We start from the raw sequence: 21,782 nt of genomic DNA, 5'->3' as shown, positions 1-21,782 counted from the left end.
ATGTTCCAATGTCCACACTAGCATACCACATGCCTAGTTGCTTCATTCAAGAGGCATGTTAATGTGGATATTGGATGTAGCCTAAATGTGGGGTTAAGATGGCGAATACTAGTCACATGACATCACAATGATGAGGCCTTCCCCAAAAGGTCTTAAAGTCTGCAGATGAGCACAGTCGGGCTGCCACAGAGCAGATGGGGGGACAGAGGGTGGTCTACAACTCCCTGTGTGTGGGATATGAGCACTGGGGCTATGAGGGGATGCAGTATACCATGGGGGGCGATATCCTACACCTCACAACAGCCACCTAAGAAATTACAACTACAATCATCCACAATGTCAACTCAAAATTGTGGTGAGACAAACCCACAGCCCTAAACGATGGACTCTAACAGTCCATGGTCATGCACAAAGACAGGGGTTTTCAGACAGGGACACATGTAACATACATGTAACTATACGTACACACAAACAAAATGCAAGCCTTACCTCGCCCTTAGCTGGAGACAAGCACTCAAACAGGCTTCCTACCAACTAGGCCATTCAGTAAGAATAAGACAAGACAAGATAAAAACAGTCTGATCTGACCAAACGGAGGGAAGGTTTCCATGCCATCAGTGAGTCTGTTATGAGTGTTTTTATGTGTTCTCTCTTATTTGGTTATGAATGAAAATCATAAGTGCTTTTTTTTTCATGACAAAACACTATGTTTACTCTCTGATGCAATTGGTGCTAGGAGGTGTTGTGAAACGGTTTTTGGTGAACGATTTTTCCTCATGGTTGGGGTTGGGGTTACATAAGGTCAGATGATATAACCCACATTACATAGCTGGGTCAGGCTATATTTACATGGCTGGCAACAGAAATACAATTTTCCAAACAATGTTTCTTCGATAAAGACAAAAAATAACCATATTTGTAAAAAGTTCAGCTAAAATCTAAAATAAGCTCTTTCTCCTCTCCTATTGCTTCTTGAGTATATTCAATCTGACAATGTTCTTTTATCTAACCGTGCCATGTCCATTCAAAKCTATGCCAGCGAATTGGGCCAGTTTTTGATTTGCTTGGTTATATAACAGTGTTGTGTAGATAGGTGATTAGTTAGTCCTAAAATGTCATTCCCAGCTGACATTGCAAACAACATTAACCAACCGAGGCACAAAGTAACAACTAGAACAAAATTGAACACAAAACAGAGAGGACATTAGCTAGTGATACGTAGACCATAAAAAGTGTACGCACCTTTGACAGGCAAAAAAAATGAATTTGGTAGCAAGGTTAAATTAGTTAATTTCAGAGCCTATGTAAGTGATATCCTTCATTCCCTGCACTTGTGGGGTTTGAGGTGTCACTTAGGGCAGTACATAACACCATGGTTTGGATCTAGGGATTCAAACAACAAAGATCCAAATGGCTATTCAAGCTGCTGGYGGTCAAAGGACAGGGAACCAGGCAGAATCATGCAGGTCATAACAGGGCTTTTTCAATTCATGGCAGGGCAGAAATTTTGAAACAAAAAAATAAGAAACGACAGGGTTGGGGTCAATAACAGGTAGCCTATGTTTGTATAATTTGAATACGGCCCCTTTACCTTGGCATGGTGAAGGTCCACTCCGTACATGGACAGCTTCTTCACGTTCTCGAGGAAGTGCATCTCAGCCTCAGCCGGCATCATTCCTCTGGAGAGAGACAAACACACACAGAGGGTTTTGTATGTTTTTTTTTACAGTAATTGTTCATTCCATGAGCGTCTCTTCCAATAGGTTATATAGACAGAAAGACAGAAAAATGTAGACAGACAGACAAACAGACTGACTTGTAGTTCTAGACAGACAGACAAACAGACTGACTTGTAGTTCTAGATAGACAGAAAAACAGACTGCCTTGTAGTTCTAGACAGACAGAGACTGACTTGTAGTTCTAGACAGACAGAGACTGACTTGTAGTTCTAAACAGACAGACAGACTGACTTGTAGTTCTTGTGCAGGTCCATGACCTTCTCCTCCAGCTCCTTGGTCTGGTTGGGGGCAAAACGGAACTCGCTAACGTAGTCTGTCCCAGACTCCTCTGGGTCGTAGTCCCCCAGCTCTGATTGGACCGTGTAGGATCCCAGGACCGTGTGGGTGGCAAAGGAGCAGGGCAGACGCCCCGACACCACGTCATCTCTCAACTGGAGGCACAGGTAATATCTGAGAGTGAGAGGGGGAGGAAGGGTGAGGGACAGAGAAAGAGGGGTGGGGAAGAGAAAGGGGAGTGAGGAAGGGAGTTTGTCGTAGAAAAAGAAGTGTGAGGGAAAGGAGAAAAAAAAGAGAACGAGAGAGTTAATTGGCAGCCAAATGCACAAAGCACAGTAATGAATTGATTAAAAAATTTGTCATTATGCTAATGTAAAACCCTGAGGACTGAAGAATAAAAACATCCCAGGTGACTCAGACAGCTATTTGGTGAATGTAGACATCCCAAAGGTACAAATATAGCAAACCTCTTGAAAAAGGACCTAGTGGACAGCTTCCCGAAGGTGAAACTAGAGAAAGTGTTACCTTGTAATATCCTCAGACAGCTGGGCAGGGTCTGGAGGGTAAAACTTCACGTTGAATGAAAAATTCCAGGCAACTCCTGGAGAGTACAAAAACAAGTGGTTCATTGAAATGACCATTGAACAGTTGGAAAGACCCTTTCAGCCTGAGTAACTAGCATGCTGGCTAACATTCAAACCATGCAGAGAAATAATATCCAAATACCCATATTCCACGCACCTCTGATCTGTTTCTTCATCTCCTTAGATGGGTCTAACCAGTTCTGGGAGAATTCAAGAGGACAGTGTCAATTCACCTCTACAAAACAACCAAAATACCCCTAATTACACAGAAAAATCAAAAAGAGAAATTCCACCTTTTGGTTTTCGATATCCCGGAATGTGATGCCAAAGTAGTCCTTTTCCAGGAGGTTAAGCTGCTCACAAACTTTGTGGAATAACACATGGCCTCTCTCCCGTTTCTGCACAGAAAAGCACATGAAAAACTCTTATTCTAGAAATGTTACAAACATACATTGGACAGATTACTGCGGCAGACCATTTTTCTATTATCTAACCCCTCCTGAATGATAATGGTGTGTCACTGCGCTAAATTGTGATGTATTCCTCCAACGGGGTCAGGAGCCATTTAATGAAAGATAGGCACTGGAAAGAGTATTCACACACACACACACACACACACACACACACACACACACACACACACACACACACACACACACACACACACACACACACACACACACACACACACACACACACACACACACACACACACACACACACACAGTCATGTCTGCCGCTGTGGGTGCCAGTCTTCCTACCATAACTCCCCTCTCTACAGGGGGAGGGGGTCGCCTGTCAAAAGGGCTTCACTCCCACCTCCCAGCATCACACCATGTTGTGTCACATCATGATCACTGTACTAATGGCTGTTACCCTGCCTGGCCCTCAAGGCTTTCGGAACCACGATACGTCAACCTGTGAGGCTCCTATTGCTAGCTCTAAATTAGCAACATGCCTTAATGCTTTGTAAAAATAGCCCAATTAAGTCAGGAGTAAAGAGGGCTGACACAGTAGACTTCTTCCAAATATGTCACCTTGAAACGGAGAAAGATTTGAAGGGTTATATTTTTTAACGTTTTTTGTAGAGGACTAGGTGTGGTAAAACTGGATTATTTTGTAGTGTTTCTGGAGTAGTAGCTAGGTGTGTTAAAACAAACCAAGTGTCAGAATGAATACTTGAGATGGGCTATACAGAAGTTATTCCATCCAAGCTAAACAAAGTACAAAATAACTGTGTGTGTGTGTGTGTGTGTACGAATGTGTGTGTGTTTGTGCATGTCTGTGTGTGTGTTTGTGTGTGTACAGCAAGAAACACACAGGAGACAAGAAAATCCCAAATTTTCACAGTGTATTCGGAAAGTATTCAGACCCCTTTCCTTTTTCCACATTTTGTTACGTTACAGCCTTATTCTAAAATGGATCAAAAATATATATATATATATATTCTCTTTGTAAATTCAATTGATTGGACATGATTTGGAAAGGCACACACCAGTGCATGTCAGAGCAAAAACCAAGCCATGAGGTTGAAAGAATTGTCCGTAGAGCTCAGAGACAGGATTGTGTCATTGAAGGTCCCCAAGAACACAGTGGCCTCCATCATCTTTAAATGGAAGAAGTTTGTAACCACAAAGACACTTGCTAGAGCTGGCCGCCCGGCCAAACTGAGAAATCGGGGGAGAAGGACCTTGGTCAGGGAGGTTAACAAGAACCAGATGATCACTCTGACAGAGATCTAGAGTCCCTCTGTGGAGATGTGATAACCTTCCAGAAGGACAACCATTTCAGCAGCACTCCACAAACCAGGCTTTTATGGAAGAGCGACCAGACGGAAGCCCCTCCTCAGTAAAAGGCACATGACAGCCGGTTTTGAATTTGCGAAAAGGCGCCTAAAGAACTCTAACCGTGAGAAACAAGATTCTCTGGTCTGATGAAACCAAGATTGAACTCCTTAGCCTGAATGCCAGCGTCACGTCTGGAGGAAACCTGGCACCATCCCTACAGTGAAGCATGGAGGCAGCATCATGCTTTGGGGATGTTTTTCAGCGGCATGGACTGGGAGACTAGTCTGGATCAAGGGAAAGATGAACGGAGCAAAGTACCGAGAGATCCTTGATGAAAACCTGCTCCAGAGCACTCAGGACCTCAGACTGGGGAAAAGGTTCACCTTCCAACAGGACAATGACCCTAAGCACACAGCCAAGACAACGCAGGAGTGGCTTCGGGACTAGTCTCTGAATGTCTTTGAGWGGCCCAGCCAGAGCCCGGACTTGAACCCAATCAAACATCTCTGGAGAGACCTGAAAATAGCAGCGCAGCAACGCTCCCCATCCAACCTGACAGAGCTTGAGAGCGTCTGTAGAAAAGAATGTGAGAAACTCCCCAAATACAGGTGTGCCAAGCTTGTAGCGTCATACCCAAGAAGGCTTGAGGCTGTAATCGCTGCCAAAGGTCCTTCAACAAAGTACTGAGTAAAGGGTCTGAATACTTATGTAAATGTGATATTTCCGGTTTTGCAAATATTTCTAAAAACCAGTTTTTGCTTTGTCATTATGGGGTATTGTGTGTAGATTGATGAGAAAAAGACAAAGGATGTAATCCATTTTAGAATAAGGCTGTAACGTAACAAAATGTGGAAAAAGACAAAGGGTTGTAAATACTTTCCGACTGTACTGTATAAATGAGGAAAATGCTCATCTCCGTGATTTACTGTGAAATGCAGTCAAGCGATTTCCCAGGTCGTACGACCTCTTGGGGTACCACTTAACCACCACAACCTTATTAAACACCCAGTAATATAGGAACAATATAAACTATGTGCATTAGCCATGGGCAGCTAGCGGCTAACGCTAAAGARGATCATCTCTGCAGCCTTCATTTCCCCTTCCAATCACCAGAAGGAGCACTTCAGCGATGTCACTCACTGTCTGAGTGACACAAACAACATCCAAACAAAGAATGTAGCGCCTGAACAATGAGGACAAACAGAGATGGAGAAAAAGGTGTTTCCACTTCCCTAGGTCCTCTACGTCGCTACATCCATTACTAGGGCTCAATCTCAAATCACTCCCTCCCCTTGGCCCTCCATTTGCTCGCTCCCGCGCGCCTCCGCCAAATGCACAAGTGTCAGAAAGCTGAGGGACTGAAAATGATCGAGTGTTTCGGGGCTAATTAGACYTTCTGATAGCCGCTTCGGCCAAACCAGCAAGGCTTCAGAGTGAAGTACTATCCCGACACGCACTGCAATATCTATGGAGTTGGCGCAATTTGATACTAAAGAATGGAGAGGCGTGCCTAATTATACGCCACATGCATAAGTTTATGTCTGATTTTGAGACTTGACACATGAAGCTAACAGATGAAATACCTCCCAAATTAAATGTTGAACTGTTACTGAGTTTATATCTTGTAAAACAACAGGGGGATTTGTTCATTTGGATTTCATGCTTTTTTTACTATTTAACGAGTGTGTCCCGAAGTTGATGGGTTTATTGATCCCATCGCCACTCACTGGAAGTCGTTCTCAGAGTTTTGTCAGCAACACGTGACAACGGAGGGCCCTCCGAGCGAGTCGGTAGGGGGTGATTTGGATTCACTATAGGAGTGTTGTCGTGGCATTGATGGGGCTGATGGGTAGTTAAGTGGAATGTTGTAGAGGTGACTTGGGAGGTTAGAGCGACATTGATGATTCAGACCATGTGACCCAGAAGCGGAGTGGCCTGTGACAGACGTGACACTGTGCATGTCACTGCGAGAGAGGAGGGGATGTCACGCCATCACCCGCTTCTCTCTTTTTATCCCCTCAGTAAACTCCTTGCCCCTCTCTCACCTCTCTCTAAAGGTACTATCTACAATCTAAAAGGGTTTTTCGGTTGTCCCCATAGGAGAACCCTTTGAAGAACCATTTTTGGTTCCAGGCAGAACCCTTTTGGTTCCAGGTAGAACCCTTTTTGGTTCCATGTAGACCCTTTCCCAGAGGGTTCTACATGGAACCCAAATGAGTTCTATCTGGAACCAAAAAGGACAACCAAAGAACCCTTTTGGAACCCTTTTTCTACGAGTGTATCCATCTCCCTTATCCCCTCAAGCCTTTCCACTCTCCTCTCTACCTCTCCTTTCCCCTCTCTCCTGACCTCTATCCCCTCACTCCTACCCTCTATCCCTCCTCTCCTCTCTCCTGACCTCTATCCCCCCAAAACATTACCATATCTCTCCTCCCCTGCCTTATCCCATCTCTTCCTTTTCTGTTCTCTCCTCTGTTCTCTCCTCTGTCCTCTACTCCCCTCTCTTATCCACCTTTCTCCCCCCTATCTCTCCTCTGTCCTCTCTGCCAGGGAAAGAGCCAGTCAATAATCACTGCAGCATGTTTAGCCCGGAGCCACACCCCTCTCTTCGCAGTGTCGCTTTCCCATGGCCACCAACACAGAGCAACCAACAAACGACCAAGCCAACCGGCCACAATGCTTTATCTTTTTCCATTGGATGTACCGACTAATCTGGCCATATCCAGCCTGGGGCTCAAACTGCACTAATAGATTGGTTTCTCTCCAGTAGTTGGTCGACAGAGTTGGCTGGAAGCTGAAGAACAGAACCTCTGTTTTATGTGGAGACAAAGCAGTAAATGTGTAGGAATGGACAAATTTATACAGAGTGATGGATGATGTCTGCTTAGAGCGAAAACGGCGGTGTTGGCCAAAAAACTGTCTGATTATGTGCCAGTGGGGGATGGGGTGTTTTCAATGTATACAGCCAAGTATTAGGTCTAAGGGGAGTTTATTACAATAACGTTAAAAGCAGAGTGAATTCCATTGTGGCAAGCTTCCATAGTCTTTAATTATGTTAAGATCAGATAATACAGGAAATAAAGGAAGAGCCATGCATATAGATAAGCTTGCTAACCTATATTGTCAGCGTTAGTCTTCCAGTAGAACAATACCATTAATGTCCACTCAGTTCATGTAGACAGAGGTGACTTTGTAGAAGGAGACGTCATCAATTCAGCGTGATAAAAAACCATCTCAAGCCAACTTTGAGCCAACCCCACAAAGTATGACTTGAGAAAGAAATTATAAGTCAGTGAGACTAACTTTGACAAATACATGTCCTGCCCCCTCTGATCCCTGGTGAACTCTGCAACACAMACACGCATGCACGCACGCACGCACGCACGAACACACGCACACACCAACCCATCCCTACACGCACGTTAACCCACCTACCTGCTAAACTCCCCTCAACCCCAAGCAGTGACCCCCTCCACCCACCTCCACCACACAGGTGTAGTCGGAGCCATCAAGCAGGGTGACCTTGCACTGCATGGTCTTGTAGCTGCGGACGCTCCGGCCTCCACCGGGGGACCTGGACAGCTTACTGGTGGACGACCTGTGTGAGGTCCTGTCCTCCTCCACCTGTGATGGCTCAAGCTGATTCTCCTGTGGGACCACGCCTCCCTCCGCTCTCTCACCGTTCTGGACAGGGGGGGCACAGGTTTTAACATAGCACTGTGATGAGAATGTTAAAGTGGTATGATTATGATAATGTGTTGTTTTGGACCCAACAGGTTGTGACACGAATGGTCAAGTGGAATAAATAGTTGGCGGGCCGGATGAATGTGATGGAAATGTTAAAGGGATACTTCTGGATTTTGGCAATGAAGCCCTGTATCTACTCAGATTAACTTGTGGATTCTATTTTTATGTCTTTGCGTCAGAGTGTGAATTACATCATGACATTCAGGGGGGGGGGGTCAAAAAAATGTATGATCCTAATAATAAATACATAATTTAAATGGGAAAAATAAATTACTTTTTAATGTGACTTGAACACAACCAGTCATGATGCTGTAGATAAAGGGTTTATTGCCAAAATCCAGAAGTATCCCTTTAAGGAGAAATTATTTGGACACTTGTTTATTATAAACCTGAATAGTACTACTGTGGCTGTTTGATATTGTATAAAATGTTTCAAATTTAGCCATTTAAAGCCTATTCCCACGTCATTTACTGTATAGGCTAAATGAGGATGACGGTGCCAAAGACAGTACAGTATGAAGATAGGCTTCTCCAATAGAAATACACGATCATGCTTGTAGGCGATGTCATAGCAACGCTGGCTAGCTACGCTCATGCTCAGAAACAGGTCATCAGGTCTAACGGCCATCTTGTGCCGGACTGCGCATGTGCAGGCCATTAAATCAAAGGCACTCCTTTGATATAGTGTTTTTTGATGAAAATTAAAATGTTTTAGATTGTCACTTTCACGAGGTTGGAGTAATAACACGTTTAACTACTTAAGTCATTGACTCGAATCTAGGTTGTGCCTTTAGATTTAGAGAAAATTAACAAATAAGGAATAATTTTTCACTTCTCTCATTAACTTCCCAAACCCCGGCCGTGTCTACTTGGCTTGCTTCACAACCGTTCCCGGAAGTCTCGCGATGTTGAACCTCTGGGTTTAGAAACTCTGTGACGGTGCTATTTTTTGTGGGTGTGGCTAACCTGCTTCTTCCTGACAGGCGTGCTGTGGGCGGCGGCCGGGGGGAATGAGTCCGCCTCCAGGAGTGGAACCGCACTGGCCTCCTGCTGGTCCACGCTGGACTCTGAATTTGGTTCTGTCGTCATGACGATTCACCCTACAACACAGCAAATAAATACACACAAAAGAAGATGGAAGAATTTCGACTGAGACAAAAAAAATATTCAAATTCAACACAAGACAACAGTTGCAACACATGAGCTAAACAAATTGAAAATGAAATGCTATAATAATATGTACCCTGAATACTTTCTGCAATGCAGAGACATAATCATATTTCCAACCACCACACCGTCAATCTGAGGAAGAGATCCATATATGTGTTAAATCAATAAAGAATAACCTGCATAGCAATGAAGTACACTGTCTCACTGCCGACGCCAAACATATCTAGGACAACAGCCATAATAAGAAGCTCTTGTAATGTGAAAGTCAGCATTGATTTGACTACTAATGTATTTTACATAGCTTCAAGGTTGAAACAGAGGTGACACTACAGTACTTCTCTATATAATAAGCTTCTTTGAGACAGCAGTGATTCAACTCAGATTAAATCAGTGAAGAGTTGTGAGACATGTCACACTCGCCCCAGCATTAATATACCTCAATGTCTCATTGTGACAGTCCATCAGTGTCCACCAAGTGTCTTTCAAATTTAAATGAATCGAGGTGTAACTGGTAACTACAACAGTGCAGTACAATTTACAGTACTCTATTTTTGATATGCATGATGATGGCCCCATTTTCCATTGACAAACCATAAGGACTTAGAATGTTGTGTATATGGGTTCCCCTGAGAACACACTGTAATGGTAAAACCACTTCAATATATTCAGCTGTCTGAAAGGACAAAGTCAGTCAAAAATATCAAATGCGTCTTTATTCCGTAAAGAAAACTCTACACGCCATTACAGTTAATTCGCTTATCATTTGACACCTTATAAACAACCTATTACCATTTAATAATTCCCACGTGCTAACTCCAAAATAATCACAATGAATATGTATTAATGTCATTAAGATGTATCCATGCTGTAATGAATCTGTAATAAATCTTAGTAGTAAGGAAAGGGAGACGTTAGTATGTGAACTTTAGCCAGCATAGCTGGAAGTGTTTGGCTGGGGAAGTGTGGCTTTCACGCAGGCACGCACGCACGCACGCACGCACGCACGCACGCACGCACGCACACACACACACACACACACACACACACTAACAGTGGGCTGTGGCAGGGTTGTCAGAGCTTTAGGGCTATTTATACTGTATCACCAGTGTTTACCCACAACATGGGACTGGGCTCAGTTACCCCTTCTGGTCTCCACACACATGGTGCAGGGGTTCCAGTATCACACACATACACACACACAGACACACATGTGCGCACACACACACACTAATGCACAAAAACATGGGCAAACACACACAGACATTAAACGTAAACATGCTGAGGCATGCACACACAAGCACGTAGACAGGTGCCATGACACCCCTACCCACACGTGGCCACTAAGGCCCATGGCAGTCAGAGTATGCAGGGTTCAAATATGTACCACACCCAATCAGCTACTACTGTAACGGCCAGTTAAGAGTGATGTTCTTTACTGCTTTCTCCCTCAGAAACTAAGTCAAAGTCACACTTAAGTTGTTTGAACATCTTACAAAAACATGCCCTCAGCAACACATCATGAACTGGCGTTGAACTCACTGCGTTCATTCCATAATGCTTTAATTCAATTAATGCTCAGCGTTGCGATGAATACAGATAATACAAAGACTCTGTGAGGTCCACCAGATACACATCCCCTAGAGAAACACTTTTGAGAGTATTTCATTCTTCCTCATTCAACAACGGGTTTATCCTAGCTGGGTTTGAAATGGGCTCTGTGGGCCGTAAGCCTGTGGAACCTTCTCTTGGTTTAATCTACAATCTCTAATATAGGTCAGTGTGCACTGCTGACCAGGCAGAAGGGTGTCAGACACACTATAAGCTCTCCATCCGTTTATTCCAACCAAAGAGGTGACGGATTGGAGGAGGCCAGCTATGAGGACCGGACCCTGTTGCCATGAAAACCATAGATAAGCAATAAAAACGTCAATACCAATCTCCAAAATGATTTTCCATATCCAAGCTTCAGGACAAAGCGGATGTAAAAGCTGGAAGGGAAGGGATGTAGACTAACTACGACATGATTATGTCTCTGCATAATGAACAAAATACAAAAAAAAGAGAGCTGTGGCGGTCATGAAATTTCATCAGCCGGTGATTGCCAAGCAAATAACTGTCGGTCTCACGGTAATTGACCGTTAATTAACATAAACATATTTAGCATCTCCTGGCTTCCACACATAGCCTACAAGCCACTGATGCAGACCTTTGGAACATTTCCATTTTAAAAAGTCTAATAAATCCATGTAATATAGTCTACACCATCACAATAAATCCATTATTTATTTTAGAGAGGTCTAAAGAAGCATCATATAAAGAAAATGTAGTCTATTTCAGAAGAACAGAATAGCATACTCTGAGTTTCCCTTATGTTAGCATACTCTTAGTTGTCCTCATTTAGCAGACAATATGTGCTTAGAATTCTGTGGCATTATTTTATATTATTTAATAGTATGAAGAATACAATTGAACAAAGCTGAATAAAATATAAATATTTTCTCCAACCGATTTGAGGGAGTGCGCACATGCGGCTACTCTGTGTTGAGTGGATAACAAAGAAATAGTTACTCCTAAATGTTTAATTTAGAGATATTTTTTTTATTATTATTATATATTTTTTTTATCCCCTTTTCTCCCCAATTTTCGTGGTATCCAATCGCTAGTAATTACTATCTTGTCTCATCGCTACAACTCCCGTACGGGCTCGGGAGAGACGAAGGTCGAAAGTCATGCGTCCTCCGAAGCACAACCCAACCAAGCCGCACTGCTTCTTAACACAGCGCGCCTCCAACCCKGAAGCCAGCCGCACCAATGTGTCGGAGGAAACACCGTGCACCCGCCCCCCTCGGTTAGCGCGCACTGCGCCCGGCCCGCCACAGGAGTCGCTGGAGCGCGATGAGACAAGGATATCCCTACCGGCCAAACCCTCCCTAACCCGGACGACGCTAAGCCAATTGTGCGTCRCCCCACGGACCTCCCGGTCGCGGCCGGCTGCGACAGAGCCTGGGCGCGAACCCAGACTCTGGTGGCGCAGCATAGCACTGCGATGCAGTGCTCTAGACCACTGCGCCACCCGGGAGGCCCTAATTTAGAGATATTAATGTAACTTTAGTTGTTTTACAAACGTTGGGCTATATGTTTTGATTTTGAATACATTTTAAGGCTGCATGATGAGACTCCAATGATGATTTGTAAAAAGTCGCTTGAAATGCATGAGCTCTGCTTTGTTTTTTTTGCATAGGCTGTACACACTCCAATAGTCTCTCATTCACAATTTGACAAGCACTTGATAATGACTCGAATTTCGCAGGGGCATCCCCTTTGTGGCCATAATGCACCCTAAAAAAATCAATGCCTTTGCTGTGCCCTTCTCCCTGATTGCTGCACGCTCTCCATCACGTGATCGGGTCTTTCTCACAGGCTACAAGTGAAGACAGACACATCGGGAACGCAACTGCGCGCGTCCTTATCCAATTCTGAGGAGCATATTGAAGATATTGGAAGAACTGTCCACACTTACTTTTCGAGAGCCAACAAGATGGGAAGGCCTAACGAACAGCAAAAGCACTAGCCTATGTCAATCTACTATCCCCCATAGTACAAAAGTCGACCTATTCTATTGTGTGCGAGAAATAAATATTCCAAACATAGTCTGGGACAGTTTTAATTAATACAACCACTAGCATCAAAAAACATGTTTTATGCAATGTGGCTGACACAACAGATTAGAACGTTTCGCTTAAAATGTTAATAAGATATTAGGCTATTCCTTCACATTATACGCGCAGCAATGCGCACACGGCAGTAGGCTATAAGCAGGAATGTTCCATTAGCGGGAAAACACCATTATCAAAAGTGACTACAAATGCGATTATTATAAAGGTGCATTTTTATGGTGAAAATGATCTTCCCTAAACTTGAAAGTCACGCACTGTTTATGTATGCCAGGTAGGCTCTAAACGCCTTGTAAAGCAAATGAATGTGCTTAATTTAAAGAAGTGTTTTAGTCACGCACTGTTTATGTATGCCAGGTAGGCTCTAAACGCCTTGTAAAGCAAATGAATGTGCTTAATTTAAAGAAGTGTTTTGGCCACTTTAGTTGTGATATAAACCTTATCAAAACATATAGACCTATAGGCTAGGCTACTTGATGTGTGCAACTATGATTCGAAAAAGTMAAGGGAAAAAAAGGCTGTTTCTTATGCTGGACATCATTCACAAGTGATAATATATAATTCACAAGTGATAGGCTAATAATGTCACCCATCAGACTATTCTTGATTTAATCTTGTCTTTACATATACAAAATAATATATGTGTGAAATTTGCTTTGATTTAGAATGGACCATTATCATGCACCTGTATCGAAACAGTGGCAGCGGGAAAAAAATACATGTCATCTATGCACTTAAATAGCAGATGGAGGACGCTTTTCCCGTGATTMATTTTCATGCCAGCCAGGTAGGCTATACTCCTGTTGTAAAGATAAGCAATGTGCTTAAAATTAGGAAAGTTGAGAAATAAATATAGTAGGCCTAGCCTATTTAGTAGAGACCATCACTCTGTTTTCTCACCAATTGCATAGCCTATGGAAATGTTGCGCAACATGACCTCATGAAGTGTTTGATTCCATTTTCGAATAGATTTGCATTGATGTCAGAGTGATTAGAGGGACAATAGAGTGCTGAGTACCAGGCAGTTAGCACATTTGGTAAGCTACTAATGAGCAGCATCAGAGTTTGGATAAAGACTAATTACTGTGACTAAACGGTCATGTGGAATTTGACTGCCTTCATGACTTGTGGCCGCCGGTGTGGCGGTAATACGGTCAMTGCAGCAGCCCTATGTAGGCCTAATGCAAATTCATCATCATAATGCAAAGACTCTTGTCAGAATGCATTAGCATCAATTTGTAAAAAGATGCCATATTACCTGCCAGTGTGGATGTAATCAGAAAAATTATAGCGTAATGGTAAATTATTATAATTTTTTACAGGAAACAATGTTTCCCTGACTTGCATAACCTTAGCTTCATTAGTCTAACGGTGACTGCAAATATTGTATAATCTATCGACATTTACATATAGTGAACGAATGTGCATTTTCTTGAAAACAGTACGCATATTTTTTACCTCTAAAGATGACAGAAATAGTAAATTGGCCAGGCAAAAAGTCAAGGTTTAAACTAAACCTTCAAAGAGGTAAAAAGACCGTGAGCGGATAAACGCTTATAAAATTTACGGCCACACAACAAGGGCATTAGATTTTGAAATGAACCGCTCCCAAATGTGGCCTGTTCATGTGTGCAGATGGGGGGAAAATATCTCGCCAAAAGTGAAGGAGGACGGGTGAAATTGGAGATTGGAACATCATTTTTTTACTTTATAAAGGGTTTATAATTAGTTTACAGACTGTCAGTTAAACACATTTAACTCCTTTGCTACAATTGTGAGATGAGAAAGGACATATGAGAAATAGATTACGCACACAAGCCCCTACCAATGATACCAACTGAAAACAGAATAGGAGCATAGATTGCGGAGAAGCTTGGATGAGGTGACTAGCAATACAATAAAGTCAAGAGTCAAGCACCTGTCGCCCCCTTCCCCAAACCCCCCGCGCTACACCACCATATTCTATTAATCTGCTGTAGGAGTAGTGATGAGTCTGTATTATTCATCTGCTGTAGGAGTAGTGATGAGTCTGTATTATTCATCTGCTGTAGTAGTGGTGAGTCTGTGACATAGAGACCATGAAAGGAATGAGCTGACTAAACACAACCTGCCAGGCTGAAATTACAAATATAAGTGTGTGTGTGTGACTTTTTTATACATTTTTTCATTTAACCTTTATTTAACCAGGTAGGCTAGTTGAGAACAAGTTCTCATTTACAACTGCGACCTGGCCAAGATAAAGCAAAGCAGTGTGACACAAACAACAACACAGAGTTACACATGGAATAAACAAACATACAGTCAATAACACAATAGAAAAAAGTCTATATACAGTGTGTGCAAATGAGGTAAGATAAGGGAGGTAAGGCAATAAATAGGCCATAGTGGCGAAATAATAAAAATTTTGCAATTAAACACTGGAATGAAAGATGTGCAGAAGATGAATGTGCAAGTAGATATACTGGGGCGCAAAGGAGCAAAAATAAATAACAGTATGGGGATGAGGTAGTTGGATGGGCTATTTACAGATGGGATATGTACAGGTGCAGTGATCTGTGAGCTGCTCTGACTGCTGGTACTTAAAGTTAGTGAGGGAGATGTGAGTCTCCAGCTTCAGTGATTTATGCAATTCGTTCCAGTCATTGGCAGCAGAGAACTGGAAGGAAAGGTGGCCAAAGGAAAAGTTGGCTTTGGAGATGACCAGTGAAATATACCTGCTGGAGCGCGTGCTACAGGTGGGTGCTGCTATGGTGACCAGTGAGCTGAGATAAGGCGAGGCTTTACCTAGCAAAGACTTATAGATGACCTGTAGCCAGTGGGTTTGGCGACGAATATGAAGCGAGGGCCAGTGAACGAGATCATACAGGTCGCAGTGGTGGGTAGTATATGGGGCTTTGGTGACATAACGAATGGCACTGTGATAGACTGCATCCAATTTGCTGAGTAGAGTGTTGGAGGCTATTTTGTAAATGACATCGCCCGAAGTCGACGATCGGCAGGATAGTCAGTTTTACGAGGGTATGTTTGACAGCATGAGTGAAGGATGCTTTGTTGCAAAATAGGAAGCAGATTCTAGATTTAATTTTGGATTGGAGATGCTTAATGTGAGTCTGGAAGGAGAGTTTGCAGTCTAGCCAGACACCTAGGTATTTGTAGTTGTCCACATATTCAGAAGTCAGAACTGTCCAGAGTAGTGATGCTGGACGGGCGGGCAGGTGCGGGCAGCAATCGGTTGAAGAGCATGCATTTAGTATTACTAGCATTTAAGAGCAGTTGGAGGCCACGGAAGGAGAGTTGTATGGCACTGAAGCTCGTCTGGAGGATAGTTAACACAGTGTCCAAAGAAGGGTCAGAATTATACAGAATGGTGTCGTCTGCGTAGAGGTGGATCAGAGAATCACCAGTAGCAAGAGCGACATCATTGATGTATACAGAGAAAATAGTTGGCCCGAGAATTGAACCCTGTGGCACCCCCATAGAGACTGCCAGAGGTACGGACAACAGGCCCTCCGATCTGACACACTGAACTCTGTCTGAGAAGTAGTTGGTGAACCAGGCGAGGCAGTCATTTGAGAAACCAAGGCTGTTGAGTCTGCCGATAAGAATGTGGTGATTGACAGAGTCGAATGCCTTGGCCAGGTCGATGAATACAGCTGCACAGTATTGTCTCTTATCGATGGCGGTTATGATATCGTTTAGGACCTTGAGCGTGGCTGAGGTGCACCCATGACCAGCTTGGAAACCAGATTGCATAGTGGAGAAGGTACGGTGGGATTCGAAATGGTCGGTGATCTGTTTGTTAACTTGGCTTTCGAAGACCTTAGAAAGGCAGGGTAGGATAGATATAGGACTGTAGCAGTTTGGGTCTAGAGTGTCTCCCCCTTTGAAGAGGGGGATGACCGCGGCAGCTTTCCAATCTTTGGGGATCTCAGACAAAAGAGAGGTTGAACAGGCTAGTAATAGGGGTTGCAACAATTTCGGCTGATAATTTTAGAAAGAGAGGGTCCAGATTCTCTAGCCCTGCTGACTTGTAGAGGTCCAGATTTTGCAGCTCTTTCAGAACATCAGCCATCTGGATTTGGGTGCAGGAGAAATGGGGGAGGCTTGGGCAAGTTTCTGTGGGGGTGTAGGGCTGTTGACCAGGGTAGGGGTGGCCAGGTGGAAAGCATGGCCAGCCGTAGAAAATGCTTTTTGAAATACTCAATTATTGTGGATTTATCGGTGGTGACAGTGTTTCCTAGCCTCAGTGCAGTGGGCAGCTGGAAGGAGGTGCTCTTATTCTCCATGGACTTTACAGTGTCCCAGAACATTTTGGAGTTTGTGCTTCAGGATGCAAATTTCTGTTTGAAAAAGCTAGCCTTTGCTTTCCTACTTCACCCCTCCTGCTGTGAAGACCACTGAAAATACCAATTAAGTGTAAATGACGCTGTGAAAACAAGCACATACTGTATGTGTTTCCCACTCATCCCATGACTCATGTCTAATGGGTCACTGGCTGGTTAACTCATCCAGGCCCGGATAGACTCAACACTGCATCACCACCAGGGAAGCCCGGTGAGGCTACAGAACATCTCTGATGTAATCAGGGAATTCTGGTTCATAGAAATGCTATGTGTTGATTATGATTTCAATCATTTTAATCTGGTGTTTGAATTGGGAATGACTCTGAGCACTTATTGGTTCAAGCTGGTCGGTCTATTGAACAGGTTGACAGCACGTCAACAGACTAACTGACATCAGCTTCACTCCGATAAAACAGTGAGCCACAATCATCTCTCTCTCCTGTCAAGCTTGTTTGATGTCTGCCACTGCCTCAGGGTGATTCTAGCTTTGTTTGGGAAAACAGAGAGTTGACTTTGCTTTACGGAGACTAAACACATTCGGGGTCAAAGAGGACGAAAGACACTACAGCCCAGATATAAAAGAATAATGCAATCAAACAAGAGAGGGAGGGGCTAGCGAGCGAGATAACGCTTGAGCGAGTTTTAGATAGAAGATTAAAGCTTACAAAAGCTCAGGACAATCTCATCTCAATTGCGTTTTACACCACATCAAACAAATGTGTAGCAAACAGGAAGAAGGCAACGGCTGAGTTTCCTCTCGTTTCTTTCAGTGAGCAAAAAATATCCCACAGCATGCTCTGCTTCTCAGAGGCTGATAGGTACTGATGGGAGCTGCTCCGAGCACTCCACCAAAGGGGATATTGAGAAATATTCTGAGACAGCCCCACTGACCCCTGGAGAGAGAGAAATGGGACATGTCCCAATCCTCTAACGTAGGATTTTATTTCCCCCATGTCTCTTTTCTTCTATGGCGGTTCAGGGATGAAATCAGGCACACAGAGTGAAGACTGTTAGATAGGTGCTATCTAGTACTAAAAAGGGTTCTTCGGCTGTCCCCATAGGAGAACGCTTTGAAGAACCCCTTTTTGGTTCCATGTAGAACCCTCTGTGGAAAGGGTTCTACATGGAACCAAAAAGGTTTCTCCTATGGGGACAGCCGCAGAACCCTTTTAGAACCCTTTTTTTCTGAGAGTGTAGGAACCCTATTCAATCAAAGTAAAGAATGTTTACTTTACAGTTTCAAGTCAACTGCAAAACATGCTTTTCTGCTGTGCAAGGACTTTCTGGTAATTTATTACTAGGTTTTATGGAAGTAGGGTGACCACATTTAAAATACCCAAATGCGGGAGGATTTTGCGGAACATTCGCGGGACAGTGTAGCCTACTATAATATTTTGTGGGCAGCCCCCCCCCAACAAAAATACCCCTCCCGCTGCACCGAATGATCCATGGTAAGTAAATTCCACTCTTGAGAAAAAATAAATAAATTGGATTCATTACACTTAGTAGTAATACTACTCAGCTATACAAGGTTTGCTGACATTGCTTCAGTCCAAATTATACTGTCTAAAGAAGAAAGTATGTAAAATGCAATACTAAAGAGATTACATAAGTGTACAGATATAGGATCTTAATTTGATCACCCTGTTGCAGGATAACTTGTAGTGCATTTGAGGTTTAAAAATACTTCTGAATTTTGTAATTTCCACTATGTCAGACTTGATTTTCTCTTACGAAAAATGTATCAACACTTACAAAAATGCCCATTAATTATAATCCACATAATAATTCATATTTCCACATAATAATTCATACTTCCTAAGATCCTACATCTGTAGCCTACTGTGCATCACATTTTCATAAAATATTATCACTATTGTCCATGCTCTGCAAAACACCTTGACAAAAGGAGCCCCCCAAAAAGACACAAATGTGGCCATTGTTGTGGTAGTTACTATGGCAACATTAAAGATAGTCCAGGCTAAACAGCAGGAACACCAGTAAACTGCAGCCCAATTTAGGCCAGCATAGCAGTCTTCTGTTGGACTAATATTAAAGCAGCAGAGAAAACAGAACAAACAAGAAAGATCCTGTGAAGGTCAGGAAATCCTTTCTAGCCATACTGATACAAGGAAATTAGAATCCTCAAATGTTGTAAATGTTCTGTATTTTTGTTTGAAAAATCATGAGACAAATTTGCATTTCTCTACGTTCGTAGTAAGCAGAAATCTGAATTATTCAAGCCATCATCTGAAGGTCATTTATTTATCAGAAAAAGGAGTAAAAATTTACTTGACAAAGGAGCTGATATTTCAACCAGAATTAATCAACTTTCATGGCCAATGAAGCAAGGGGGGAATTCAAGAGAAAACAGGATTTCACCACAGAGATAAAGGCCAGTAGTTCCACAAAAAATAACATGTCATCCATACTGAACAAAAATATAAATGAGTTACAGTTCATATAAGGAAATCAGTCATTTTCAGCTTTCAGTAATTGTGTTCAGATCCTTGCGACAATGGGGCTCAGGATCTCATCACGGTATCTCTGTGCATTCAAATTGTCATCGATAAAATGCAATTGTGTTAGTTTTCCGTAGCTTACAGTATAGTATGTCTGCCTACGTTTGCACATTTTGGGGAATATTCTGAGGTGGAAACTTTCCGTGGGAATTAACAGGAATATATGGGAATTAATGGGAATACATAGGAATTAACAGAAATATATGCAAATTAATATTAATACCATTTAAATGTAGATGTTTTTTGCATTGGATATATTTACCATATCATATGGAGACAGAAACATAAACCTTTTACCTTATCATAAGTAGACATAATTGCAAATGATTAAATAGTTCCAATAGAAATAAATAAAAAATGTAGTTACGAATTGAACTTAAATTAAATTAGTTTGTATTTTTGTATTTATTATGGATCCCATTTGCTGCTGCCAAAGCAGCACTTCCTGGGGTCCAGCACTTCCTGGGGTCCAGCAAAATGAAGGCAGTTTATACAATTTTAAAACATTACAATACATTCACAGATTTCACAGCACACTGTGTGCCCTCAGGCCCCTACTCCACCACTACCACATATCTACAGTACTAAATCCATGTGTATGAATAGTGTGTATGTTATTGTATGTGTGTGTGTGTGTGTGTGTGTGTGTGTGTGTATGCATGTGCCTGTGCCAATGTTGCTTCACAGTCTCCGCTGTTCCATAAGGTGTTTTTTAATCAGTTTTTTAAATCTWATTTTACTGCTTGCGTCAGTTACTTGATGTGGAATAGAGTTCCATGTAGTCATGGTTCTATGTAGTACTGTGTGCCTCCCATAGTCTGTTCTGGACGTGGGGACTGTGAAGAGACCTCTTGTGGCATGTCTTGTGGGGTATGCATGGGTGTCCGAGCTGTGTGCCAGTAGTTTAGACAGACATCTCGGTGCATTCAACATGTACCTCTCATGAATAAAAGTAGTGATGAAGTCAATCTCTCCTCCACTTTCAGCCAGGAGAGATTGACATGCATATTATTAATATTAGCTCTGTGTACATCCAAGTGCCAGCCATGCTGCCCTGTTCTGAGCCAATTGCAATTTTCCAAAGTCCTTTTTTTGTGGCACCTGACCACACGATTGAACAGTAATCACGGTGCGACAAAACTAGGGCCTGTAGGACCTGCCTTGTTGATAGTGTTGTTAAGAAGGCAGAGCATCGCTTTATTATAGACAGACTTCTCCCAATCTTAGCTACTACTGCATCAATATGGTTTGACCATGCCAGTTTACAATCTAGTGTTAGGCCAAGTAGTTTAGTCATCTCAACTTGCTCAATTACCACATTATTTATTACAAGATTTAGTTGAGGTTTAGAGTTTAGTGAGCATTTTGTTCCAAATACAATGCTTTTAGTTTTAGAAATATTTAGGGCTAACTTATTCCTTGCCACCCACTCTGAAACTAACTGCAGCTCTTTGTTGAGTGTTGCAGTCATTTCAGTCGCTGTAGTAGCTGACGTGTATAGTGTTGAGTCATCCGCATACATAGAAACTGTGGCTTTACTCAGTCAGTGGCATGTCGTTAGTAAAAATTGAAAAAAGGAAGGGGCCTAAACAGCTACCCTGGGGAATTCCTGATTCCATGTGACGAGTTGACTCTTCACATGGGATGATTTCACTGAACAACAAAAGAAAGGGACTATTGAATGATCCCCAATGATCCATCGCCTCTCCGAAAAACAGTGTTTAACATACATCTTTAAAATGATAGTCTAGAAACTAAAGCTTTGGTTGTCTTCCTCTCAGGCTTCCATGTCTTCTCCCTGGACCTCCTCAATGACCACCTCTTGAACATCAGACTCTAAGGCCTCATCTTCACTGTCACTTTCCAACCTTGTTGAGGATGGCTCATTGTCAGGCTCAAAAAGCCTCAAATTTGCCCAGATGGCAACAAATTCTTCAACC

General features: G+C 42.7%; 1 protein-coding gene across 9 annotated transcripts in view; it reads right to left on the bottom strand.

Moving 5' to 3' along the window:
- The window catches only part of LOC111953231 (band 4.1-like protein 3), an 84,040-nt gene that overhangs the window by 25,974 nt on the left and 36,284 nt on the right, over window positions 1-21,782 (bottom strand). For 4 of the 9 annotated variants that reach the window (XM_070435665.1, XM_023972356.2, XM_023972364.2 and 1 more), the window contains exons 2-8: window positions 9,100-9,233; window positions 7,867-8,070; window positions 2,893-2,997; window positions 2,757-2,799; window positions 2,541-2,616; window positions 1,971-2,189; window positions 1,592-1,679 (exon numbers count right to left, since the gene is read on the bottom strand). In XM_070435665.1, coding sequence (XP_070291766.1) covers window positions 1,592-1,679; window positions 1,971-2,189; window positions 2,541-2,616; window positions 2,757-2,799; window positions 2,893-2,997; window positions 7,867-8,070; window positions 9,100-9,222 — 858 coding nt within the window. In that variant the 5' untranslated portion in view covers window positions 9,223-9,233. Of the gene's footprint in view, window positions 1-1,591; window positions 1,680-1,970; window positions 2,190-2,540; window positions 2,617-2,741; window positions 2,800-2,892; window positions 2,998-7,866; window positions 8,071-9,099; window positions 9,234-21,782 lie in introns of all 9 variants that reach the window. The other 5 variants (XM_023972361.2, XM_023972355.2, XM_023972358.2 and 2 more) reach the window with 2 other exon arrangements.

The sequence above is a fragment of the Salvelinus sp. IW2-2015 genome, linkage group LG27 (assembly GCF_002910315.2).
Source record: "Salvelinus sp. IW2-2015 linkage group LG27, ASM291031v2, whole genome shotgun sequence".
Lineage (NCBI taxonomy): Eukaryota > Metazoa > Chordata > Actinopteri > Salmoniformes > Salmonidae > Salvelinus > Salvelinus sp. IW2-2015.
Note: the sequence above shows the minus strand (reverse complement) of the source record. Positions and strands in the feature narration are given on the sequence as shown.